This window comes from Natator depressus, chromosome 20 (assembly GCF_965152275.1).
Source record: "Natator depressus isolate rNatDep1 chromosome 20, rNatDep2.hap1, whole genome shotgun sequence".
Taxonomy (NCBI): Eukaryota; Metazoa; Chordata; order Testudines; family Cheloniidae; genus Natator; species Natator depressus.
The window spans coordinates 10,666,428-10,693,591 of NC_134253.1; the positions used below are offsets into that span (position 1 = coordinate 10,666,428).

Here is a 27,164-nt window from a genome sequence, read left to right on the forward strand (position 1 = left end):
CGTTCTCTGTTAATCGACCGTGAGGAGTTTCCACAGGGTTACACCTTGTTTGCCTTTGACCTGTCTCCCGACCAGGAATGCGCCGATGACTATTCCCTGATTCAAACCGGGAACCTGAGAGCAGAAATATGTTTTGGGAAGGCTTTAACCATCACCATCAATCTGATCGTGCATGGGGTTTTTGACAACATCATAGAGAGAAATCAGAGGAGAGACGTTCTGCTTGACTATATGTGAACATGGACACCGTGCAGCTCTCGTGTGTCTTATCAAGGTGCCTTACACAAAAAAGAATTTCTTAGATGTGTTCCCTTGTGATTTGGCTCCCTGGCGACAAGCTGTCTCAGAGACCCCTAGGTTTGTATCGCGCATCCACACAACCCACCTGGTGAACACTGGCTTGCCTTGTGTCTGGCGGAGCGTAACCGTGGAGAGTTTTTAGACTCATACGGGCACCCCCCGAAGAGCATGTTGTTTCCTAAAAGCATTATGAAATTTTTAAACAAAAATGCCACAGGCATTGTGTTTCACAATAGATAATTACAAGACCCCCGCTCTGTCGCCTGCGGCTATCACTGAGTGTTTTTCTGACATCATCGGAGCAAGGGTTTATCTTGTGACCGGATTTTAAAATTGTATTCTAACGACTTAGTTCAAAATGACCAGATGGTGATGAATTTTGTAAAAAATACATTTAAATTCTTCGGCATGCCTAGCCTTGCTCAAAATGTGTTTCAACAAGCCCAGACATGTGTATCTTGCAATGCTTTTTATAGCCATGTTATCCAATATTCTCAGGCATAACAGACAATGTTTTGTTTGGCATTATCCAACACATTTTTTATAAAGTAACTTTTCCCACAGTTGCTAGGCCCCGTGAGAATTGCAGAAAAGGGGTGTTTCCACCTCGTATCCATTTTAAAATCCGTAGGGCAGGGTTTTAAACCCTTCTCCTAGGACCCTCTTGTTGTAAATGACTTTCTGTGTTTTCTTAAGGGTTTTGGTCTCTATTTATCACTGATTTTTGTTCCTTACGATAGAGGGCTGCTGCACCTCTCTCTTTTTTGAGGTGTTTTCTCGCAGGCCCGTGCAATAGTCCAGGACTAGATCTTTCAAACTGTCAAAGTTGATCTTTTGACAGTTTGCCAAGTTCAGGGTAATACCTTTGACTTTCATACAGGCCTTTCCTCCCTACAGCTTATACCCGTACGTTTTCGGGCCTGCCGACACAAACTCGGTGATGTGTTGATCTGGCGGGATCTCGCTCGTGAGGGAATTTAGAAAGAGTTTAGCGATTTGGCGTTTAGCGGGGTTAAACCTGATCTCGTGTTGGCACAAACGCACGCCTTCTTTCTGGTAGAAATAGTTCATGTACTTATTTTGTTTTTCTTCGTCTGTGCACCAGCTGGGATACCCTGAAGCCTCTTGTTTCTGGCGGAGGTGTCATTTGATGTACTCTGAAAAGAGTTCATCAGATTTTTCATTAAAAAGCCAGATTTCATATATTTTTGCCACCGCGTACCCCTTCGCTAAGGCCGCGTTCAATTCCACCGTGCACCAAGTCCCCAGGATGGCCCTCTCCTTGTCAGTATGGATGCACATCTCCCGCTGCTCGGTTTCCGCACAGGTTCGGCGTATCGGGAACATAAGTTTGCCACCCACTCTGACAGGTAACAAAGGAAAAAAGAAGCCTTGTGTGGGGTACACTTTAACTTTTGCAATTCCGAAATAATTTGCAAGGGGTCCAAATTTGTCATAAACTCTATCGGGGTGTCCGATAGGGTATTCTTTGGTTTTCTTTACAAAAGGGTAGAAGCTGGTAAAATCATAATAGTGGATTTCTTCCCCGGAGTTAAGTTTGTAATATAGGCGGATAGCGTTTGTCCTCCCCCCAAAAAGAGCATCACTAGGCATGAGAGGCTAGGGCAACTGGGCTCATTTTAAATGCCTGCAAGCTCCCTGTCTGTTTCTTTCCTCACTTCCCACTCTTGCTCCCAAAGAGTCCTCACTACAAAACCAAGTTGTTTCAGATAGTCGGTCTTGAGCTGCGTCTTGTAATAAAGAAACCCAAAAGTTGTCCCCGTCATAGGGTTTTGTGCTTTTTCACAATGAGAGGTGGCACAAGCGTGGAAAAGAACACCCGTTAAACTCTAAGGCTGTGTGTACCCTGTCAACACTGGCATAACCCTCTAAAGAGTAGGAGCCTACCTCTAGTTCCCCACCCTGTAAAGCATGCCGTATTTGTATAGTTTCTTTGTGAGAGGTATTCAACAGCCACTGAACAGATGGGGTCGAATATCTTTTTCTGCCTGTGATCATTGTCTGGAGGGAGAAGAGCTACCATGTTAGGCTCCAAAAACGGAAACCTGTACACAGCCATGCAGACAGATGCCAGTGCTATGTATCAGAATGGATCTATACACAGTTTTATCTCAGTGAATTTACCAGGTTCTCTCTCTACTAGATCTCCCTTCTCCATCATTTTCATAATCTCTTTTCTGTATAGGATACAAGGCTGTCTCAAAATTTTGACATCCTGCTGACAGTAATACGCGAGCTCTTTCTGCAAGTCAAACGTCTCCTCCCTGTGGGCCTGCTACCAGTCGAGAAACTCTGCTTTTTCCCTGGGCATCATGCTTTCTACATCATAGTGCTCCACACCGGGCATAGGCCGCACGTCATTTTGATTTTCGAAAGTGTTCAAAAAATGTGGAAAATACCCTTTGCACCCTTCAAACCCCATCACCTGCGGGAGCTTACCAAGCTTCATGGGCAAGAAGTTTAAAGAGTCTAGAAAACGAATGCCCAGGGCCTTAACTTCCACACACATTAGTTTACTACCCTGAGTGATCAGTTCTAGGCACAACTTTTCCTTCAGTAACTGTCTAATGATGAAGTATGCATCGTAACCTTTGGAATTGTGCGCCTGGAACGTGTAGACCCGGAACTCTTTGCCAATAAAGGTCTGAACAAACATAGAAAGACACTCATCACCCTTAAATTCCCAGGACTTTTCCAGCTTGAGGGACATAGCAAAAATGTAATTGGGAGTGTGCAACCCAGTCTCCTGTGTGTATTCGGAATCATAACAAATACACTTTTCTGAGGATTCGGGCTTTCTAAGGCTGTCCATAAAACCGAGGTGACCGTCTACATCACCAGCGATCAAACCCTGACCCTGCTTACAGCGCCTCCCTTTACACCTGTGCCGCTTGTCCACGTAAGACTGACCCTTATCGCACAACGTTTTAGACAGGCATTCAGCTTGTTCTGTCGATGCCCAGTCGATGTGTCTGTCTAAATGCTCTCTGGACTGACAATACAGTCTACAGCGAGGACACCTCAGCTGCACGTCCACGCTGTCTGAGCATGTAATGCTCAAGCAGAGGCAGCAGCTGGACCTGCAAGAGTGGCCGTGACTGTGCACCGTGGGGCAAAACTCACCATAATTTTTTGCTCCGAACAACTTTTTCACGACCAGAACCCCATAGTAATGCTCATCGTGCAACAGGATGAAATAAGTCTTGGGGTAAACTGCCCCCCCCCGTTTAAAAAAAGCCCCTTTCGCCGCATACAGCACCACCTGTATGTTGACTCCTAAATGCTGTTCAGACATTGCTATGTCACTGAGCATAATCTTTTTTTGATCTGACCAGCCCAGTTTCTCATGCAACTTTCTCGCCCCCGCTAACGATTCCGCGTCTGTAGGTTTATGGTCGGACATGACGGCCAAGAGACCACGCGCAAAACACAGATTGGTAGCCGTGTAAGTCAGGTCTACTAAACATTGTCTCTTTTTTATGGAGGATTTGACTACTGAGGATAGAATGTAAAACTCTACGAGCGGCCCCCACCCCTGTTTTTTTTACAACTGTCACAACGAGGTGCAATGTCCCATTGACATGCAACTCTATTGCTCTGTGGCAGCTTTGAGGTCTGATTGAAGAAATCCTCAGCAGACAGCTCATCCCTCGTTCTTCAGACCGAAAATAATGGGTTAGTTAAATTACGGCTCTCTAAATGTAACTGAACATAATCATCAGGGCCTACCCTACCATTAATGTCATGGAGAACTAACTGTATCCCCCTGTGTATGGCTTCAACAACCTGCTGAGCTGAATTTATTCGCTCAAGATTGACAAAATGAAATTCCTCACAATACACCGACCCCCCCCCCCCCCAAATCTAGGTAATTCACGTTGCCAACTTCTCACTCTCTCCATACACACCTCTGCATTTTCAGGGTTACTTGGGGGTTCCTCTACGGGACCATCTACACCAGATGCTATTTGAGAGTCAGACTCTGAGGCGCTTCCGTGAGGGTCATCGGGAGGAGATGGGGACCCATCATTCTAGAGAGCCCTCTGGGGAATTTTCTAAACCAGACTCTGTGTGAGAGTCTGATTCCACCTCCCCATTTTCAGACATGCCAGTTTGAGAGCCTCCAGTCGAGGGCATCTCTTTTTGTCCCCCCTCTCCATTACCTCTTTAGCCCTTTTTAAAATTTTTACAACGACCCTGGCCTGGAACTTTTTGGCAGCCATTTGTTTGTCCCCCCTTTTGTTTACACCTGAGCTGATGTGTATCCTTGAGGGTGCCCCTTTTGCCCAGGCCCCTTTCCACGACTAGTCACGCCTGCGCAGAACCAAAAATTGAAGTATTTTTCAAAAAGTCACCCACCAAAGCTTTTGCTTTGTTGATGTGCTTTCCAGCCCTCCTTTCTTTTAGACCCCCTGAAGATACACCGTTCACCGGTATTCTGAACGAAGCATCATATTTTCCCCAAACCTTTTTAGAATACCGTTCTTTTAGAACCCCCGAGGATACAGCGTCCCTCAGTCTTCTGAAGGAAGCATCGTAGGTGGGCGTTTTCACTCATGGTTTTCTCAGGGCTTGGTGTGGAGGTGGCCGCTGAGGAACTGGAGTTGTGTTTGCGTGGTTGGTTTTTACCAGAGTCTTTTGTTTTGTCCTTAGGTTTGACGTATTTGAGGTTTGGACTGCCCTGTTGCTTCATCTGCACTCTTGTGCTGTTTTGAGATGTTAAAGGTCTCAGAGCAGATTTCTGGTTCTTTGGCTGGTCTGGTGGAGGTGTCCCTGTAGCTCTGACTACAGCATTGTCAGGAGAACTGCACATACCCGATTAGGGGGGAAGGAACAAATAACAAAACTTAACTTTACCATCTTTCTCACCCACACCGATGTATTTACTTAAAATACAAAACCTCATAACCTCACAAACACAGTATATTTACTGGGCTTCATCCATCCATCTGGTGAATTTTTCTTTTCACCTGTCTCTTTTCTTTTTCTTTTAAGCTTGTTTACCCTCTGGTCTAAGGGTCTCTCATGTTTTGACCGTACTCTGGAGCAGACAATATTATTATGATTATGATTATTATTATTGTAAATCACATGAAACTGTCTTGTAAACTTAAAAATAAAATATTCATTAGGGTGTTTGTCTATTTAAAAAGTCAGAGCTTTAAAACAAAATAATCCATTTCAGGCTGTACAACAAAGAGGAGTTTTGAGTTTATTTCTACCACTTTAAAACAAAAAACAACAAACCCGCAAACATTTTTTTAAATAGACCTCATTTTGCAAAATAAAAACCAAACTGCTTTTAAAATCAACTTTTAAAATCCAGTTTAAAACACATTTTGCACAGTAAAAAAACACCCTGTTAGTTTGAAACACACCATTACCATCAGTTTGCAGCCATATACTTTAAAAAAAACCACCTATTTTTTATACAGAGAGAGAGAGAGAGAGAGAGAGAGTTTAAAACACAGTTTGCAACAAAATACTTTTCAATAAACCCACATGCATTTAAAAGCCAATTGCAGAAAGTTACGCCCCCCCCCACCCCACCCCCATGTGTGTTTGGGCCTTTGGATTAAAGAACAAGCAAAAATGTTAGTTAGTATTACCCCCAAATCCCTATCCAACCTGTGTAATACCTGAAGTTATTAAGCAAAACTCCAGTTAAAATGGTTTTTACCTTGGCCCGATGATGAAATGCAGTTTAAAGTGACTGGTTCCATGCTAAACAGATCACACTGCAAGAAACATAGGCACCATTATTTACTAAGACAGCATGGCCAACGAGTGATAGAATAGAATATAAATTTTCAGAGTTAAAAACAGGGAGCATGGCTCCTTTTGCAGTCCAGCAGCCAGTCAAGAGAGTTTCTGTTGAAAGAGTCTCCAAAATACCTGAGGTTTTTACACCATCCTAAGCCTTTGTTTCAAACAGACTTCAAAATAGGAGCTAGCAGGTTGATTTGATCGCTACAACTCTCAAATAATAGCCACTTAAGGACGTTAGGCACCCCTCCCTAACATTCCCTTTTGTGATCTGGGGTGGGGGAATTTGTTATACCAATAAAATAAAAGCCAGCAGGATCTTATTAAAAGGGAAAAGGCAAAATGCCACATTTATTGTGAATACAGAAAGAATCATAGTAAGCAGTTAGTTATAGGTATAACATTCCATTCATTTTCATATTTATACACACACACACACACACACACACACACACACAGAGGTTCTGCAAGGTTGTTATCATAGTTACCAGCCTTAGAGTTGCTCATGCCAAGCCACTAGCCAGGTGGCCTGGAGACGAGGAGGGAGCAGGGCCTTGTCAGATGCACATCTGACGCTCCTGGAAGTTGGTTTGCAGAATCAGACCCCAAAGTTTTCCGTTTCTAGAGTCCATTTTTATAGGAATTTATTCCTATGCCAGCCTATGGGAATTGCTTCATTATGCTGTTGCTGAATCAATCAGCAGATGGCACATTCCTGATGGCTCCGTCTTGTTCTTCGGTTCTCCCATCCTTGAAGCTGTTGGGTGGATTCCAGTCTGCCCTCCGGGGGTCCTCTGGTTGACGCCTTCTTCGGCCAAGGGACACTGGATTCTTAGGCTGGCACCTCCCTGATCGTTCAGTTATTATCCACACCAAGCATCCATCCACATACATCCTCTATCTCTATTTTAAAGCACAATCGTTAACAAAGCCAGATAAATACAACAAAAGGGCGGGGAGTCTCTGTGTGCTGTTTCTGTTGTTACAAAGTATTGCTTTGAGAACAGACTCTGTCTAGGATGTACTAACACAATTAGCAGCTTGCAACTTTCACACGGCGAGGGAGAGAAACAGTCCCAAAACCCAAGAGACCTCTTAATTAGTAATACCCTGGAATTTAAACTATGGGGAATCAAACTCATTTGTGATTTTAATACAGAACTTCTTTAGTATGATCCAACAAATTAAGCTGTCTGCACAACCGAGCTGCTTTTGGCCACATTTTTTTCCTTTTAGTTAAAATACATTTTTCTGTAGGGCCTTCTTATAGTATTAAACAGTAAATCACCAATCCGTAATGTAACTGTACCCATTTCCAAGTGGGGACCCTTTGCAGATCTCAGTAAATGTCTTTGGGGCTTGTTTTTTAAACATGTTTCTTTCATGCTTAAAGTTTGGGGTGGGGGGTTGAAATAAAATGGTTGTATCACAACCATAATAAGCACCCACAGCTTTTAAAAATTTGTCTTTTGAGCAAATGATTGTTCTAAAGCATGGTGAAGATTTGTGAACCCTTCAAACATTTCAGTTTTGGGTTAGACCCATGTGTGTGTGTGTGTGGTGGGATTTTTTGGTTGGTTGTTTTGGGTTTTTTGGGTAAATATAGTATTTTAAACTTTTAATGGCTTTGAATTGCTAGAAAGAGTGACCCATAGCATTCAAACAACTCCTGGGTCATATTTAAACTGTCCAGTAGAGTTCTGCCAGTTCCTGGGTCATTTTCACTGTCCAATAGTGCTCTACCAACTCCAGGGATTATATTAAACTGCCCAATAGCATCTACCAATTCCTGAGGTTTTATTTCATTTCATATTAATCCGAACTCACCCACCCACCTCCCTTACTATGGGTGCACACCCATCAAATTTATCCCTATAGCAACAAGGGTAAGGAATCACAGTTACCTTCGCTATTCAGTGGGGGTGTGGTTAAAACCATTCAGTTCAACAGGATGAGTCAACTCTGTTGTACTCAAACACATGTCTGAACCATCCCTGTTTTGTTTTCGTGTTGTAAGCAGAGGCAGGATGAGCTCTACCCTGACATCTGGTGGTGAGTTGTGGAAAAGGACTTCAGGAGCTGATCTCCTTTGCACAGGACACTCACCCCACCTAGCATGAGCCCACAGGAGCCCAAATGGTCACTTTGGCTGCTGTGGGATCCCCAGTTTCTCTGTTCTTGGGGCAGGAAGAATAAAGTGTTGTTATCCTGATGATGTGAATCAAGGACAGTGGAACTGTCCTTGGCCTTTTATGACGGAGGGACTCGCCATCAACTAAGTAGCACTCGCTAGGCAAGGGACAAGGATTCCAAAAGCCAGTGAATTGAAAGAGTTTGGAGGTTTGTGCCTAGTGGTGTGAGATTCCTTCTGAGGGCTCCAAACACCAATTACACTTTCTCTCCATTGTGTAATGTCAGAGGTAATTTTGATTCTATTAGGAGTTTGGTTACAGACTGCAGAGCTGAATTCACTTTGGGTTCATGGTACCCCAGCTGTGAGGCCCCCCTACTACTTAACACAGTATTCAGTGATTTCAACTTGTCGTAGGGGAGCTTCACTGCCCCACTGGGGGGGGCTTGACCCGGTTTTGCATCATGTTACTGGAATGGAACTCCTAGATACTGAATCCAGCCCCTGTTGTGGCCAACTCTGATGGGCAGAAGGGTTACACTGTAAACACATTTTTAGGATTTGTTCCCCTCCCACTTCACAGCTTTTTGCTATAAATGGGTCTCTTTTACACAAAGACACAAGACCTAGGTTCTCACAAACCATTTTTTTAAATTTAAAAATCATACAGCTTCTTGAAAACAAACCCAGATGCTCCATTAAAACTTTTAGCTCACTTAAGGGCCAGAGACCTTCTAACAGAAACACAGATAATCACAAAGCCCTTTTCATTCGATTTTTTAAAATGTACAGAGACCAAGTTTTATATTGCATGTTTGTCCCCTCATCATTCTCTCAATTAATCCTTTTAGATTTCTTACAAATAGTCTTTTTCTTAAGCAGGGTTCTGTCCCTTTTTGTGTGGACCAGGCGGTCAATGTAACGCTGTAAGCAGGCATCTTCCGGTTTGGACATTTTCTTTAAAACACGGTCAGGGTCTCCACTGAATTGCACAGCATTTCTCAAGATCACCCCTTGCGCTAAATGTTCTTGGGCTAGGCACAGACATTGCATAACATAACCTATGGCAATAATAGTGTTCAATAAGCTTTCCAAACACAGCTCAGCACACAGGCCCCAGAACTTGCAGTTTCTAGCCATTGAAGTCCAAGTCACAGTCATGGTGCCATTGGGCTGGGGCATCTATGACACAGCCCTCACAATTTTCAAAAAGCTTTTCCCTAAGACAGTGATGAAGAACAGCATAAACAGCAACGCGTACAATAGTCTGCATAACATTTTTACGCTCGTGACGTGGCACTGGCTCAGCGAGTTCCATGCCAGGCCTCCTCCTAAACTCCTCCTAGCTGTCCTCCTCGGAGTCATCTTCAACAATTTCTAGCGGCGTTGAGCGAAAACAAGGTGGGCCTGGTTCACCTTTCCTGCTTGATGCAACGCCGTCCAGGGCCTCCGGGTCCTCTAGAAAGGCATCGTCAAGCTGTCGAGAGATTTTCAGACAAGAAACAAGTGTAAGTTCCCACTGCTTGTTTTTAGATTTACACAACCCCTGGTTCCTAACCCCATTACACCCAATCATCGACCGTCGCTTCTTAATCATTCATTTACCTGAGCTACGTCTTTTCCATTCACCTTGTCTGCCAGTGCCTCCCCCAAGCCATGATCGCCTTCCTCCTCCAGGGTGGCGGATGACGAGAGGCCACCATGCTCATCGGGGTGTCTCATGAGCGGTTGGGCTTCAGGGTCGGATTCTGGCATGTCCATCAATGGCTGGGCCAAAGGAATCCCCTTGGCTTCTCTCTCATCCTCTTCAGAACTGTCGCTGCTGTAGCGCTTTCTCCACACAACTCCAAAGGTCCTCAGGGCTAAAACAAAGTCTGAAGTTCTCACAGGGGTGGTAAAGGAGTCCACGTTTCCTTTCAGCCTTTCCACAATTTCTAAACCACGTCTTCTTGGTAAGAGATGGCCTCCTCTTCCCAGCGCTGGGACTTATGAGGTGATGGTGCTGCACTCTGATTGGCAGAGGGTGTTGGAAGGAGTCCTTAGAGGGGTCACACGACCCTCTTCTGGGCGGTTGACCCCGTCCCAGAACCCACCCTATTTTGGTTGAATCTCCTTTTGGGGCTGTCCAATGTGGCCAAAACCCATCGCGATTGGTAGAGGGTGGTGGGAGGAGTTCTTAGAGGGGTCACACGAGCCACTTCCTGACGGGTCACCCCGCCCCAGAATTCCCCCCAATTGGACAAATCTCCTCTCGGGGTGGTCCCCAGCGGCTGAAAACCCTCCTGATTGGTAGAGGGCAGTGGGAGGAGTTCTTAGAGGGGTCACACAAACCCCGGAACTCCCCCTGATTGGTCAAATCTTCTCTCGAGGCGTTCCTGTGGGGGCAAAATCCATCCTGATCAGCAGAGGACAGTGGGAGGAGTTCTTACAGGGGTCACATGACACACCTTGCTTCCGGACATGTGTCCGCCTTGACCCCGGAAGTAATACTCCCATGAGGTGGGACTTCCAGTGACCCGTGTGCAGGGCTTACGGGGCCAAGGGGTGGGGTTAACGTTCGATTGATGGTAGGGCCCTTATACTACTCGCTCCCGCTACCCAAAATTGGAACAAGAGAGACTATAATACTGGAGAGAAAGAAAGGAATGTTTTAAATGTTTTAAATTCTTGGACTGTGCTGTAAATTCTTTTCCCTAAATTAATTCAAAACATTAATTTGTATTTTTTATTTTTCTATTTTTTTTTGTTGTTTTATAACACAATACAGCAACTAGAATACTGGCCAGTATTATACTTTTATAAATAGAATACAACAACCATAACGCTGGCCCGTATTAGCCATTCTCCTACTGCTCAGATGCTGTAAGGGAGAGAAGGATCAGGCCCTGTAAAGTAGGCTGGGTTGATTTTTTATGACTCGAAGTGTTTTTATTACACATCAGGACATCTAGTCATTCTGATGGACGTGCAGCCTCTGGACAAGCTCAGTGATAAGCATGTACATTACACTGCTTCCTCAGGGGTCATTACTATAGAAACAGCCAAGTACTGGCCCAGATCCTCAAATACACCTGAGCTTTAGACTTTGGGTTGTTCTAAATTACGCTGTCTTGTAACAGCCATTGCTGTACGGGAGATTGCTGTAGCACCGGGGTCAGCAACGTTTGGCACGAAGCCCCCCAGGGTTAGCCCCGTGGCGGGCCGGGCCAGTTTTTTTACCTGCCGCGTCCGCAGGTTTGGCCGATCGTGGATCCCACTGGCCGCGGTTCCCCACTGCAGGCCAATGGGGGCTGCAGGAAGCCGTGGCCAGCACATCCCTCGCCCCGCGCTGCTTCCCGCAGTAAAACAGAAGGTTTATTAGACGACAGGAACATGGTCTAATACAGAGCTTGTAGGTGCAGAGAACCGGACCCTTCAGCTGGGGGGGGTCCATTTTGGGGGGCAGTGAGCCAGACAACCACATCTGCCCTTCACTCCATGTCCCAGACAGCCCCAAACTGAAACTCCCTCCAGCCCCTCCTCCTCTGGGCTTTGTCCCTTTCCCCGGCCAGGAGGGCACCTGATTCCTTTGTTCTCCAACCCTTTAGCTCTCACCTTGCAGGGGGGAAGGGCCCAGGCCATCAGTTGCCAGGAAACAGGGTGTCGGCCATTCTCTGTGTCCAGACCCCTGCACACACCTGCCCTCTAGGGATCTGCAATGATCATACACCCTTACCCCACCACCTAGATCCTTAAGAACTGCCTGGGGAAACCGAGGCACCCCCACACTATTCAGAGGAAACATTAAGAACAGTCCCACTTCGTCACACTGGGTATGAGATTTTGCTGTTTGTGCAGGGAGCTGGGAGCCCCAGGGCGCCCTGGTTAACCCTGGGACTTGGTGCCTCGCCAAGAGGCCCTGCAATGAGTGTTGGGCTGAAACCCAGCCAGCTTGGTTTACATCCGGCCCACAACAGCGTCAGATGGAGCGAACAGGCCAAAGTGAAAGCAGAGCCACTCCCCAAGCCTCTGGGAAAGACTGACCTGCCTTGAGGGGCGGGTGTGCAATTCCTAGCTTCTGCCTCCCTCCCGCCTGCTGTTAACGGGAGGCAAACAGAGACTGCAATAAACCCCTCTGATAGGAACGAGCCTGCGCTGCTGGGGAACGGAGCCACTCGGAGCGGATTAAAAGCCCTAGTCCCAGAGCCAGGGCAAGCGCTCTCCTCTGGACAGCGGTTGGGGACGTCATACAGGGAGGCTTTCGGGCCCAGGGTTCTCATCCTGGCGCTTCAGCTGCTAGTGACCTAGGGCCTCCTGTTCTGCAGCGCTGAGTCCCACAGCTGCACTGAAGTCACTGGGGCAGATCCACTGCTCGTGTCAGTGACCACGGCTCCAGAAACGGGGCTGGAGAATGTGCTGTGCCCCTGAACAGGGCTTGGACAAACTGCCCCAGCCAAGGTCTGCCCCGATGGGAGCTGTGGGGAGCCCAGTATACTGGAAGCTGCTGCTGCCCCGGAGTTTGTGATGGAGAATGTGGGGTGACGGGGGAGGGAGGGGCAATTCAGCACAAACAGCTCCTTTTGATTTCCTCCCAGCCGCCCCAGCATGCCTGGGGACTCCCCTCCCCAATCAATCAAAGCCCAAGACGGGGATCTGAAGCTCGATATGAAGTTAATCCTCCGCCAGCTGACGTAACCCACGCGCCTTCTGGGTGTGGTGTTGTGTCCCATCGAGTGGCACCAAGACCATTCGAGAGAGAGAGAAGATGAGTCTGCTCTGCAGCCGTCGCTACCAGCCAGGGGGCTTTTAGCTCATGCAATAGAGGCTCATGCACTAAGCTCCAGAGGCCCCAGGTTGGATCCCCACCCGCCGACGACCAGGGTCTGTGGGTGTGACGCTGGCGTGGCTGGCAAGGGGCAGCAGGAAGGGTTTCCACTGAGCGTTAAGGGAAAGGAACTGGCTGGCTGTGGCACGGTGCAGCCGTCTGGTTGGCACACCGGGAAAGGAACATGGAGAAGAGCTCCAGCCCTGGCTGCGTCCCCAGCTCTTGTCTTGGCGTTCTAAGAGGCTAACAGATGCAGTGCGAGGTTTGAAAGCCAACACATCGTGTTCTGGGCCTGGAGCAGCGGCTGGGAAGCGTTCCCAATCAACAACTGCCCCGGGATCCCTGTAATCCACACCAGAGTGCAGGGGCAGGGGAGGGAGCTGGAGGGCCTTTGAAAACACAGACAGCTTGATGCCAGCCTTCCCTGGCTGCATGAAGCTATCCTCCAGAACCATGCCACCAAGGGCCCAGTCCTGCAGTGGGACAGCCGGAGGGTTGGTGTCGCTATCCTCCCGTTCTACAGAGGGGGAAACTGAGGCACAGAGCTGGGCCACGTCAGGGCGCGGCTGGGGATGGAGCCCGTCAGATCCTCATGAGCTGCTGTGTGGCGCTAGCGCTTGTGTCTGCGCCAGCTATAAACACAGGCCCCCTTGTGCAGGCCCAGCCGTCCGTCCCCTGGCGGGCAGCAGTGCCCATGCGGGAGCACCCACGCAGCCCCCCACTGCCCTCGGCTGCAAAGCAGCCCCTGCCCCACGGCAGGGTTACGTTCTCCTCCCCTGCCCTGTGTTCTGGCTCCTCCAGGACCCTTCACGAGGCTGGCAGGGGAGCGCTGAGCTTGGAGCCTGGCCAGGCTGGAGCTGGCCCAAAGGAAACACCTCCACGGTCTTTCCAGGTGCCACCCAGTCCCCCAGCGCCTGCACGAAGGTTTGGGGTAATCACACACACGCTGGGTCTCCCAGTCACCAACGCTTTGCCCGGAGCTTGGCTCGGAGGGAAGCGCAGACCCAGTCCAGCCAGCCTTGACGTCCCTCTCCGCGCAGCTGGGAACGCACCTGGAGCTGCCAGCCCAGTCCTGTCTACTCAGCGAACGGCTTGCTGCTGCTCTTTCCCGGGTCTCCTCCTCCCTCCCCAGCCCTGGAGCCAGACGAACACCCACACACAGGCCTACTGTGCCCATGGCTGTACAGCGGCTGCAGGGCTGCAGCCATCGCGTCCTGGACATATTCAAGGGGAGCCCCATGGGATTGGCCAGGCAAGGAGGGCATGAGCCCTGCCCAGCTAGGATGGGGCACCGTCCCCAGGCTGCTGCATCAAAGCCAGCCCTGGCTAGGAGCGATTCTGCAACCCAGGAGAGATTCTGCAACCATCTGCCTGCTGGAGAAAGACATCAAGGTGAACTTGTCCCAGCTTGGAACTCCCTGTAGCCAATGGGATACATTTGGGTTAGGAAAAAGAAAAGAAGTACTTGTGGCACCTTAGAGACTAACCAATTTATTTGAGCATAAGCTCCCAGCGTCAGCTGTGCCAGGGCCCCCAAGACCTTTGGGCCTGGATTGGGGGGATCATGACTAGGGCGGAGCTGGGACCCAGGGACAGGTGAAGCTGCACCAGGCTTGCAGAAGAGCTCATCCTGCAGAGACCTGCATGCAGACCCTGCTGGAGGGAGATTGTTTGGGGCAGAGCAGGGTGACTTGGGGGGCTTACAGCAGGGCTGGGGGGAGGCAATGGGGGTAGCAGGGAGGGGGAGAGGTTTACAGTAACTGCAAGCTGTATACAGTGCATGGGTTGAGGGGCCAGGGCGTGATTTGGGGTGGGGAAGTGGGAGGCAGGAGGTGCGGGTGGGTGATACCCCCATGCAGCGGCAGTGCCCCCTGTAGGCAGCACGGGTGCATCCAATTGGCCCTAGAGGAAATATTGTCTAAAGATCGGAGTTCACCAAACCCAGGCTGAGCTAGCCCTGTCCCCAACCTGCCCATCCCTTGTGGGTATGGACTGCAGCCCGGTGTCCCCTGCCCTGGGCCTGGCCATGCTGGGGGCTGAGCGATCCCAGAATGATGCCCAGCGCACACCCCTTCTCCCGGGCAGGGACCCAGCATCTCGTCCCCCAGCCCTCTCCAGAGTCGGCCCCCAACCTCCAGGGCTGGGTGGGGGGTGGGGAAGGCGACCGGCCTGAGCCAAGTTCACAATTATGCAACCAGCCCGTGTGATGCTGCTTATCATCTTACCACGCAGCCCAAAGCCGGCTCACCCGCCACTTTCCTGGCATTTCGTTGCCTGAAATTAAATCACATTTCCTAATTACTGGGTGGGCTCCAGCTGCTGGGCCGGGCTGGGCTGGGCTGGGCTTTAAGAAGGGGGCAGCGTAGTGTGATCAGCATCAGTCACAGAGACAGCCTGTTGGAGAGAACCCCCCCCCCAAAGCCCGAGACCCCCCTCACCACAGCCAGCCCCCCAGGCTGCATCTAACGAGGCCCACTCACCTCCCTCTGCCCTGCAGGAAACTCAGCCTGGCTGGTTCCTACAGGGCCCATCCAGCCCAGTATCCCCTCTCCCTGCTGTGAGCAAACGTCAGGCCCTGCCCACTTGCACGTCCCCAGAATCTGGCCAGCCCAGCGCTGATCGTGCAGAAACGCGCAGTCCTGGACAGTGCTCGGCACAAAGGACTCACACAAACACATTCCAGAAGCGTGGTACAAAACCCACAATATCAAGAATGGCACAAAAACATTCCCCAAGGATAACAGGAACACACTGAGCCCTCCTAAAAGATAAGGTCAAATAGCAACGTAATAAATACAAATGTTTTAATCAAACCAACATGTACAAAAAAGTGGACAATAACTAGCCAGGTCAGAGGGCAGTATCTAAGTCAGAGGGGCAGCTTGTTTGTATCAGGGTATCTCTGAGAGAATGTGTTTGTCCAGCCAAGGGGGAAATGGAAAGTCCCGCCATTCACTGAGCTGCGTCCATTGTCACAGGCATACATGTCTTAGTATCCTCGTAGAGTCTGCCAGGTGCTATTACCATGCCTTGTCAACAATAAACCTGGCCGGGTGCCTTCGTCCCTTTATGGATCTTGTGGTCATTGGGCGGTTCACTCAAGGTCTGCTGTGCTGGCTGTCTGCGCAAAGCTGGGGCAGCACACAGGGAGAACACACACACACTTAGTGAAATATCTAACAACAGAGGCAATCAGTAAGGATGTTTCGCAATGGCTCGTTTGGTTTCAATGGGCAGGCCCAGCACTTTACACTAATTCATGCTTCTCCCCTGTTGGGGGAGTTACACAGGCCATGGCTACACTACAAAATCAAATCGCCCTGCGTGCAGCCGCCACAGTAGTTACAGCGCTTGTGTGTGCGTACACCTGGCTCCTTGTGTCTGTGGTGTGTGGTATCGATTGTACTGTCAGTGTGGGGCATTGCGGGACAGTCGATGTAAGCAACGCAGTATGTACACTGACACTGCATTGACCTAACTACGCTGACTGGGGGCGGTGACATGATTAAGTCGGCAAAGCAGGTGAGTTACATCAGCGGGAGCCAAAGTTTAGTGTAGACGCAGTGTTAGGTGGACGTAAGCTGCCTTGCAAACTCAGTGGTGTAGAGCAGTTACAGAGGTTTACGATGCAAGCATTCATTCTAACTTTATACCACGGGCTACAGAGGTTATGGGAGAGATCAATCCTGCAAGCAATTCCACAAGTCGAAACACTCCACACACGCTGATCAGCAGCTGTTTTCACACGGCTAACACACAGGCTGGGTCAAGCTCCGCATTTGTCCCTGTTCAGTGAGGCCTAAGGGCCTGGGCATGAGCTGGCACCTGGTCTGCTAGCGTCACAGGGCCCATCTAGCCCAGTACCCAGCCCTCTCCCTGCTGCCTCCTTCCCCAAATCAGATCAATGGGGCCAGCCACCCCAGCACCAGCTACTTCAGAGGAAGGTGCAAGAACCCCCCCCAGTGGCTAATGATGACATAACCAGTCGGGGGAGGGGGGGAAGGGGGGCATATCCCCCTCATCCTGACAGTCAGCAGTGGCCTTGTGCCCTCTTTTCTAAATTCTGTCCTGACACCCTTGCTCCCCCACCCCCCACCATCCTTGTCTGAATCCTGCCCGGCTCGCAATGTCAGTGACATCTAGTGGCAGTGAGTTCCCCTGGCTAATTATGTAACTTCCCTTGACATTTGCTTTCACAGAGCATCCCATTGCTCTTGCAACACTGGGGCAGGTGAAGGGGGGGGCAAATAGGAGCACCCCCCTCCTTTCATTATATTCTGTACCTATTTCAACCCTGCTTCTTTCGCTCCTCTTTAAACAAAAGACTGAGCTTTTTTGTTGGTAAATTGGCCTTTTTCTTGACAGTGTTGTAGAAAAAATTGGCTTCTTTCTAAACATTTCAGGTTTTTGATGAGCAATTTAAAAACAGCCTTCGAAAAGTTACCCCTCCCTCCCCCATTTCTCTGCCCTTTGTCCTTTTCTCATTTGCCACTGGAAAGTGGATGGGAGGGGATGAAAAAAACCACACACACACACACACACACACACACACACATGTACATTTTTGGCTTTTGAAAATTTTTTGCAAGGGGTGAAAACATAAGGGTTCCACACACACCCCCAAATTTCCAAGGCAGCTCAATTGTGGGGCTGCTGCTCTTCCTGCTGCCCTTCTAGTGCCAGGGTAGACCACCACCCTGTCACTACTTTAACCCTTAAACGGCCAGCGTTGCCAACGCCCATCATTGCATGGTGAGCCCAGCAGTGGGTGGGGGGGTGAGTTGGAATGGGATCAGTAACGAAGAATCTTCGCTTTCGTTAGATAAAGTGCCCACCCTCGGCATGGAGGAGAAGCCCCAGACCTCGCACCTCCCAAACACAGCCATGCCAGAATGCAAACAAATATTAAAATCTTGTGATTTTTTAAGCAAATCTCATGATTTTGAGGCCTGACTAGTGACTTCTGAATGTTGGGACGCAAGAGGGGCACCAAAGCTGATGGGCCCGCTCGGCCTTCGTGCCATGTGGACAGAGGCACCTGTGTGGGACCCGGGGTGGCTCGTGCCTCCCCACACTTGGGACAGACAATACTAAACATCTCATGGCTCCCCCTGGCAGTGCGTGGAGGGAAAGCCGCTCCCGAGCTATGGCCACAGAGTCAAGAGAGGCAGTGTGGCCTAGTGGGTAAAGCACTGAACTGGGATGCAGCAGACTGGAGGTCTATGGCTGGCTCTGCCACTGGGTGACCTTGAGCAAATCCCTTCCCTGCCCTCTGCCTCAGTTTCCCCATGTGTACAGTGGGGATGATGACACTGACCTCCTTTGGGAAGTGTTTTGCTGGACAGTGCTATGTAAGATGAATAATAATATTCTGGGCTGGCAGGGGTAGGAGGCGTCTCTCCTCTCTGGGGCACGGGTTTGAATCTGTCCCAGGGAAGCAGTGTCTGACAGTGGGTGGTGGCTGTGGAGAGGGGCTCAGTCAAGTTCCTGTTGGGACAGCACCCGCGTTGCCTGCCGGCTGTGGGACTGGCACGCTGGGGCTACAGAGCCTGAGCTCCGCTCTGCCCCTAGATGGGTCCCTTCAGGGCAGGGCCGTTGGCGTGGGGGATGGGGGTGTGACGCAAGCCGTGGGCTCTGGGGCAGTCAAGCTGGCCCTTTCCCCAGTGCTGGAGTCCCTTCCACAAGGCCCAAAGCTTCCCAGGCCTGAATCCTGGCCCCACGGAGCCCGGCTCGAGGGGAGGGGGGGCATTTCCTGCAGCCGTACTGCCTCTCCGGTACAGCCAGTGGCCTTGGCACTCTGGGGCAAGGCAAGTCACTTTCCAGCCCCCACCCCTGGTGCCACGGGACACAGGCCAGCCCAGGGCTCTGAGGAAGATGGGGCGCGCCCTCCGCCCCTCTGATTTCAACGTCTCTCTGTCCCTTCCCCCTGCTCCATGGCCCCGTGCACAGCTCTCCTCTTTCTGCATCTTCCCCTCCTGCTCTTTAGGATCTCACCCCCTGGGGTACCCAGGTGTCAAGGAAACCTGCTCCCGGCTGGGGAGCCATGGTTGGCTTTTGGGCCCCAGGCTTCTGCATGGCCCTGGCTAACGAGCCCCCTGGGAGGGCAGCGCTGCCTTGCGTGGGCCCTGGGGCCTCGGCAGGAGCTGCCACAGAGTGCCAGCGGCAAAGCTGCCAGTGGAGGCTTCTCCAGTGCCCTGCAGAGTGGGGGAACTGGGCTGAACTGGGGCCAGCGTCAAGGCCATGGGAGGTAGCAGCCAGGTAAGGGGCTGGGTTCCCCACTGTTGAGCCCTAAGGGGGTGCTGGCTGAGGGACCCTGTGCCATGGTGTTAGAGGGATCGCAGGGACGAGGCCCTGGGGGCTGCTGGGCGTTTGGAGAGGGGTCTGTGTTCAGCTCCCATCTCCCCACACACGCTTCTGATCCAGAATGGCCTGGGTGCGAGACCTTCCCCTGGCTGGTGCCAAATGGCCAGTGTTTGCTGGGATGCTTTGGACCCGGCAGCTGCTCCCTGCACCTGGGGGAGGTTCATCGCTGGGGCAGTGCTGCCAGCCCCAGAGACTGAGGGCCTGGGCCCCACAGCAGATCACTCTGTACTCCACCCCTTGCCCTGCCCGAGAAGGCGGGGAGGGCACTCTTGGCCAGTCCTTGGCTGTCAGCTAATGCCCGTCAGAGCATGGACCCATCCCCCTAGGGACGGGGTTGAGACCCCCAAACTCATGTCACACATAGGCCTGCTGGGCGCTGGCAGTGGGGCAATCCCTTCCCTGCAGGGACTGCGGGGGGAGGCTCTTGGGGCAGAGATGGGACCAGCGGGGCATCCCTGGCACAGCAGGGGAGCAGGTCTGTAGTCCTGGCCTGGAGAATCCGTTATCCACCACTCATTACCCGCTGCCCAGTCGAGGCACCGAAAAGAAACTGTGTGATTGTAGGTGACCTATCGAGTGGCACCTCGTGCGACTCAGAGCGACATGGCTGGCATGAAGGGTTCGGTGAATGGGGAGGGCTGGCTGGGAGCGGGGCACTGACTAAGTCACTGGGCTCCCACGGCCAGAAGAATCTCGGCCCCGGCCTTGCACCACCCCAGGGCCCCAATCTCTGCTGAGGCCTTGCCCACCTCCCTGGCAAGAGGCCCAGCAGCCCTGCTCACTCCCAGGACTAGAGTCACTTGTATTCCAGTCACTCAGTTCATCCCTGGGGTTGAGAAGTAGCCACCTCTGGGGTGGGGTGCAGGGGCTCTTTATACAGGGATCCTTTGCCCAGCACTGAGATGCAGCCACCTCTGGGGTGGGACGGAGCAGCTGTTTAACAGCCACACAGCGCAGTAGATTAGGACAAGTGAAGAATCCCACATCTAGTCGCACTGCGCTGCACAGAGCGTGGGGAGCTGGGCCAGGGAGCCAGGGGGGAGGGACAGCTCAGTGGTTTGAGCATTGGCCTGCTAAACCCAGGGTTGTGAGTTCAATCCTTGAGGGGGCCATTTAGGGATCTGGGGCAAAAATTGCGGATTGGCCCTGCTTTGAGCAGGGGGTTGGACTAGATGACCTCCTGAGGTCCCTTCCAATCCTGGTATTCTATGATTCTATGACCAGGCTGCACTGCACATGGACTCCTTAGTGACAAGTGCTCAGGAGCTAAGATTTACAACCCCCAAAATAGCACAAATTGAGCACTATGCTGGGGCCGGCACAGACTAGAAGGGGCGAGTGCCCCCTACTGGGTCCTCCCACCCCACTCACTGCAGCCCCGAGCACCACACTGGGGCCAGCAATGGCTGTGCGGGGAGAGCACCTCCTGCTGAGCCCCCAGCACAGCCTGTGGAACTGGGCTTCCTCTGAACATCCCCCATCCGAATCCTGAGCCGGCCTGGCCCCCATAAGCTCCATCCATGCATAGTAAGGGGACTGGCACACGGAACTGCAAGCCCAATAGCAAGGATTTCTGATGTCTGTAAACTCGGGGCGGGGGAGTGGAGAATTGCTAATATAGTTCCTATTTTTAAGAAATGGAAAAAAACGTGGTCCAGGTATCTACAGGCCTTTTAATTTGACCTCAGCTCTCTGCCGGGTCTGGGGACAAATTCTGAGAGAGAAAGTAACGAAGGACAAAGGGGTGAACGGTAACTGGGATAAAATACAACCTGGTTTAACAATCGGTAGGTCCTGCCAGGCCAACCTGAGCGGTGTCTCTGCGAAGATAACTGAGGTTTCAGACAAAGGAAACGCAGTAGATCTAATCCAGTGGTTCTCAAACGTTTTGTATTGGTGACCCCTTTCGAACACCAAGCCTCTGAGTGCGACCCCCCCTTAAAAATTAAAACCACATTTTTGATATTTAACACTATGTTAAATACTAAATTTAAACCCTATTGCTTAAAATGAATTTACCTTTACTCACTGCTTTTAAATTAAGACTAAAACACAGCGGGTGGCAGGGCTCGGGGCTGACAACCCTGTGTGTGCTCCCGGCTGATAACCCTCAGCATGGCCGGGCTCCGCCTGAAACCCCATTACAGGGGTCAGGGCTCCCAGCGTCCTGGATGCCCCAGCTCAGGGCTCACAGCCCCACTCCTGGTTGGGGTCAGGACTTGCAACCCCATGTGGCAGTCGGACTCAGGGATCACAGCCCCGCTCCTGGCCAGGGTTGGGGTCTGGGCTTGCAGCCCTGTGTGGGGGTTGGAGTCGGGGCTCGCAGCCACGATTCCCTGTCGGGGTCGGGGCTCACAGCCCGGCCCAGGGGTCGGGGTCAGGACTCACAGCTGCACACCGGGGTCGTGGCTCACAGCCCGGCGCAGGAGTCGGGGTCGGGACTCACAGCCGCACACCGGGGTCAGGGCTCACAGCCTAGCACAGGGGTCGTGATCCACAGCCGTGTGCCCGGGTTGGGGCTCATAGCTCCACACAGGGGTTGGGGCTGACAGCCTGGCACAGGGGTCAGGGCTCGCAACTTACAGCCGCGCGCTGGGGTTGGGGCTCATGATCCCACCACTTAACCGGGTTGTGACCCCCAGTTTGAGAACCAATGATCTAATCCACCTCGATGTCAGTGAGGCATTTGATACAACTGGGAAATTATTAGTTCAATTGGAGAAGATGGGGTTTAATATGAGAATTGAAAGGTGGATAAGGAACTGGTGAAAAGGACCTGCAGAAAAGGACCTGGGGTTACAGCAGATGAGAAGCTGGAGATGAGTCAGCAGTGTGCCCGTGTTGCCAAAAAGGCTAACAGCATATTGGGCTGCATTAGTAGGAGCATTGCCCACAGATCGAAGGAAGTGATTATTCCCCTCTATTCAGCACTGGTGAGGGCCTCATCTGGAGCATTGCGTCCAGTTTTGGGCCCCCACTACAGAAAGGATGCGGACAAATTGGAGAGAGTCCAGCGGAGGGCAATGAAAATGAGTAGGGAGCTGGGGCACGTGACTTATGGGGAGAGGCTGAGGGAACTGTGGTTATTTTGTCTGCAGAAGAGAAGAGTGAGGGGGGATTTGATCGCTGTCATGGAGTCCCCGGGCGATGCTCTGGAACTGCTCCCCGTGAAGCCAGTCAGGACTCTGGGGAAGTCTCCTGTCTGTGAGCAGACTGTCTGCAGGACACACGGCTCACACAGCTTCCTGGGTCTGACCTCAGAGCATTCAGCATCCTCTGCCCCTCCGTGCGCTTCCCACAGCGAGTCCACTCAGGCAGGGCTCCTGGGGAAGCCAGAGGGTCCTGCCCCCCAACTTCACAGTCAGATGTGACTCTCAGCCAGCCAGTAAAACAGAGGTTTATTAAATGACAGGAACATGGTCTAAAACAGAGCTTGTAGGTGCAGAGAAGAGGACCCCTCAGCTGGCTCCATTTTGGGGGGCAGTGAGCCAGACAACCACGTCTGCCCTTCACTCCATGTCCCAGCCAGCCCCAAACTGAAACTCCCTCCAGCCCCTCCTCCTCTGGGCTTTGTCCCTTTCCCCGGCCAGGAGGGCACCTGATTCCCTTGTTCTCCAACCCTTTAGCTCTCACCTTGCAGGGGGGAAGGGCCCAGGCCATCAGTGGCCAGGAAACAGGGTGTCGGCCATTCTCTGTGTCCAGACTCCTGCACACACCTGCCCTCTAGGGCTCTGCAGTGATCAGACACCCTTATCCCACCACCTAGATCCTTAAGAACTGCATAGGTGAAACTGAGGCACCCCCATACTATTCAGAGGAAACATTAAGAACAGTCCCACTTCGTCACATCAGCGCCCCCACAACTTGTCTAGGATTTTATCGGTGGTACGCATCGGACACAGTGATGGCACTGAACTTCCGATATCCACACAGAACCGGATCAACTCATCCTTCTTGGGGACCAGCACCATGGGAGAGGCCCAGGGGCTGGAGGATGGCTGGATCACCCCTAAAGCCAGCATGTCTCCAACCTCTCTCTCCAGGTCCTGGGCTATTTTTCTAGTGACCCTGAATGGGGAACACCTGATGGGAAGACTGGCTCCTGTTTCCACCCGGTGAACAGCCAGGTTAGTGAGCCCAGGCCGGCTGGAGAACAGCTGCCGGTGTGAAGGCAGCACCTCTCTGATCTCTGCCTGCTGGGCAGGGGTTAGCTGGTCTGAGAGGAGAATTGATTCCAGCGAGGGGTCAACCCCCACCTCAGGGAGGAGTCCCACCAGGGGATCCTCTCCCTTCTCCTCCCACTGCCCACACCCAGCCAGCCCCAACTTCTCCCTGTCCCAGTATGGCTTCATCATGTTGACATGGTGCACCCGGTGGCGGTGTGCCCGGATGGACAGTTCCATGACATATTTCACTTCATTTTCCTGTCTGATGACCTCCAAGGGGCCGTCCCAGGCAGCTTGCAGCTTGTGCTTCCTCATGGGGATGAGAAGCATCCCCTGGTCCCTGGTAGCCTAGAAGCAGGCACGTGCTGAGCGGTCGTACCAGACCTTCTGCTTCCTCTGTGCCCTGGATAGGTTTCCCCTGGCCAAGCCCATGAGCTCCGCGAGCTTTTCCAGAAAGGTCAGAACATACTCCATCGGGGGAGGCCTTCCCCCCGCACTCGTCCCTCATCAAGTCGAGGGGTCCCCTCACCCTCCTCCTATACAACAACTCGAAAGGGGAAAACCCTGTGGATTCCTGGGGCACTTCCCTGTATGGGAACAGCAGGTGGGGTAAATACTTCTCCCACTCCTGTGGGTGCTGGTCCAGAAAGGTTTTCAGCATCATCTTTAGGGTCCCATTGAACCTCTCCCCCAGCCTGTTGGACTGAGGGTGACACGCTGAGGCCCAGGTGTGTCAGACCCCACACTTCTCCCACAAGCACTGGAGCAGGGTTGACATGAAGTTGGACCTCTGGTCTGTAAGGACCTCCTTGGGGAACCCACTCTGCTAAAAATGGTGAGCAGCGCGTCTGCCACGGTGTCTGCCTCCATAGAGGACATGGCCACTGCCTCGGGGTAGCGCATAGCGAAATCTACCACCACCAGAATGTATTTCTTCCCCGATCGGGCTGCCCTGCTGAGGGGCCCCACTATGTCCATGGCCACCCTCTGGAAAGGCTCCTCTATGATGGGCAGAGGTCTCTGAGCTGCTTTACACTTATCCTGGGCCTTCCCCCCCACTCTGGCAGGAGTCCCAGGCCCTCAATACTGTTGGACGGCATCAAAGGCCCCGGGCCACTAAAAGTGCTGCAGCAGCCTCTGCCTGGTGCGCCAGATGCCCTGAAAGGGGAATATTGTGGGCCAAATACAACAGTCTGTGGTGGTCCCTCTGGGGGAGGACCACCAATTGCCTCCTGGCTTTCCAAGGTTCAGTTGGCCCTGAACCAGCCTGTCATAAATATAAAGGGAAGGGTAAACCCCTTTAAAATCCCTCCTGGCCAGAGGAAAAATCCTCTCACCCGTAAAGGGTTAAGAAGCTAAAGGTAACCTCGCTGGCACCTGACCAAAATGACCAATGAGGAGACAAGATACTTTCAAAAGCTGGGAGGAGGGAGAGAAACAAAGGGTCTGTGTCTGTCTGTATGCTGCTTTTGCCGGGGACAGAACAGGAATGGAGTCTTAGAACTTTTAGTAAGTAATCTAGCTAGGTACGTGTTAGATTATGATTTCTTTAAATGGCTGAGAAGAGTTGTGCTGAATAGAATGACTATTCCTGTCTGTGTGTCTTTTTTGTAACTTAAGGTTTTGCCTAGAGGGATTCTCTTTGTTTTGAATCTAATTACCCTGTAAGGTATCTACCATCCTGATTTTACAGAGGTGATTCCTTTACTTCTATTAAAAGTCTTCTTGTAAGAAAACTGAATGCTTTTTCATTGTTCTAAGATCCAAGGGTTTGGGTCTGTGGTCACCTATGCAAATTGGTGAGGATTTTTACCAAACCTTCCCCAGGAAGTGGGATGCAAGGGTTGGGAGGATTTTGGGGGGAAAGATGTGTCCAAACTACATTTACCCAGTAAACCCAGTTAAAGTTTGGTGGTGGCAGTAGAAATCCAAGAGTAAAATAATTTTGTACCTTGGGGAAGTTTTAACCTAAGCTGGTAAAAGTAAGCTTAGGAGGTTTTCATGCAGGTCCCCACATCTGTACCCTAGAGTTCAGAGTGGGGAAGGAACCTTGACACAGCCCATTCCCGGTACAGGAATCCCTTCTCCCACAGAAATCTCTCCCGGCAGTCCTCCCCCTGGGATCCTGCACCACTGTGGCCAGCAAGGGCCCTCAGTTTCTCTAAGGAGGGATCCTCCTGCAGCTCCATCTGGAATTCGGCTGCTGGGTTTGAGGGTACAGCCCTGGTACGCAGTGCCTCAGTTTCCCCACCTTGGGACAGAGGCTCTGGCCCAGCACTGTCAAGCCCTACCCTCGGTGCTTCGGTATCTCCCCCCCGCCCACCCCCAGCATAGCCCTATCGACTGCGGCCCCCTGGACCTGCGGTGCCCCCTCTTGGTGGGCTTCGGTTGACCCCCCCCCCCCCCGGGTTCTGCTCTGCTGCCATTTCCTCCATCTTCAGGCATTGAGCCACCTTGTGTCCTTTTTGGCCACAGTAATTACATTTCAGGTCCCTCAAGTCCCACGGGGGATTGGCCCACCCCGACCTTCAGGGGCACCCGTGAGTTGGGCTTCCTGGAGTCCCACCCTGGAGAGGTCTCTGTGTGACTCCCCTTCTGAGTCATAGAATCATAGAATATCAGGGTTGGAAGGGACCTCAGGAGGTCATCTAGTCCAACCCCCTGCTCAAAGCAGGACCAATCCCCAACTAAATCATCCCAGCCAGGGCTTTGTCAAGCCTGACCTTAAAAATATCTAAGGAAGGAGAGTCCACCACCTCCCTAGGTAACGCATTCCAGTGCTTCACCACCCTCCTAGTGAAAAAGTTTTTCCTAATATCCAACCTAAACCTCCCCCACTGCATCTTGAGACCATTACTCCTCGTTCTGTCATCAGCTACCACTGAGAACAGTCTAGATCCATCCTCTTTGGAACACCCTTTCAGGTAGTTGAAAGCAGCTATCAAATCCCCCCCTCCTTCTTCTCTTCCGCAGTCTAAACAATCCCAGTTCCCTCAGCCTCTCCTCATAAGTCATGTGTTCCAGTCCCTTAATCATTTTTGTTGCCCTCTGCTGGACTCTTTCCAATTTTTCCACATCCTTCTTGTAGTGTGGGGCCCAAAACTGGACACAGTACTCCAGATGAGGCCTCACCAATGTCGAGTAGAGGGGAACGACCACATCCCTCGATCTGCTGGCAATGCCCCTACTTATACATCCCAAAATGCCATTGGCATTCTTGGCAACAAGGGCACACTGTTGACTCACATCCAGCTTCTCGTCCACTGTCACCCATAGGTTCTTTTCTGCAGAACTGCTGCCGAGCCATTCGGTCCCTAGTCTGTAGCGGTGCATGGGATTCTTCCCTCCGAAGTGCAGGACTCTGCACTTGTCCTTGTTGAACCTCATCAGATTTCTTTTGGCACAATCCTCCAACTTGTCTAGGTCCCTCTGTATCCTATCCCTACCCTCCAGCGTATCTACCTCTCCTCCCAGTTTAGTGTCATCTGCAAACTTGCTGAGGATGCAATCCACACCATCCTCCAGATTATTTATGAAGACATTGAACAAAACCGGCCCCAGGACCGACCCTTGGGGCACTCCACTTGATACCGGCTGCCACCTAGACATGGAG

At 51.5% G+C, this 27,164-nt stretch overlaps 1 protein-coding gene across 1 annotated transcript in view; it reads left to right on the top strand.

Annotated features, from left to right (window-relative positions):
• The first annotated feature begins 16,523 nt into the window (after positions 1-16,523).
• Positions 16,524-27,164, top strand: part of LOC141975277 (gametocyte-specific factor 1-like) — a 35,289-nt gene continuing 24,648 nt past the window's right edge. Inside the window, exon 1 of the mRNA XM_074935574.1 lies at positions 16,524-16,544. Within this exon, the coding sequence (XP_074791675.1) occupies positions 16,524-16,544 (21 nt within the window). The remainder of the gene's footprint in view (positions 16,545-27,164) is intronic.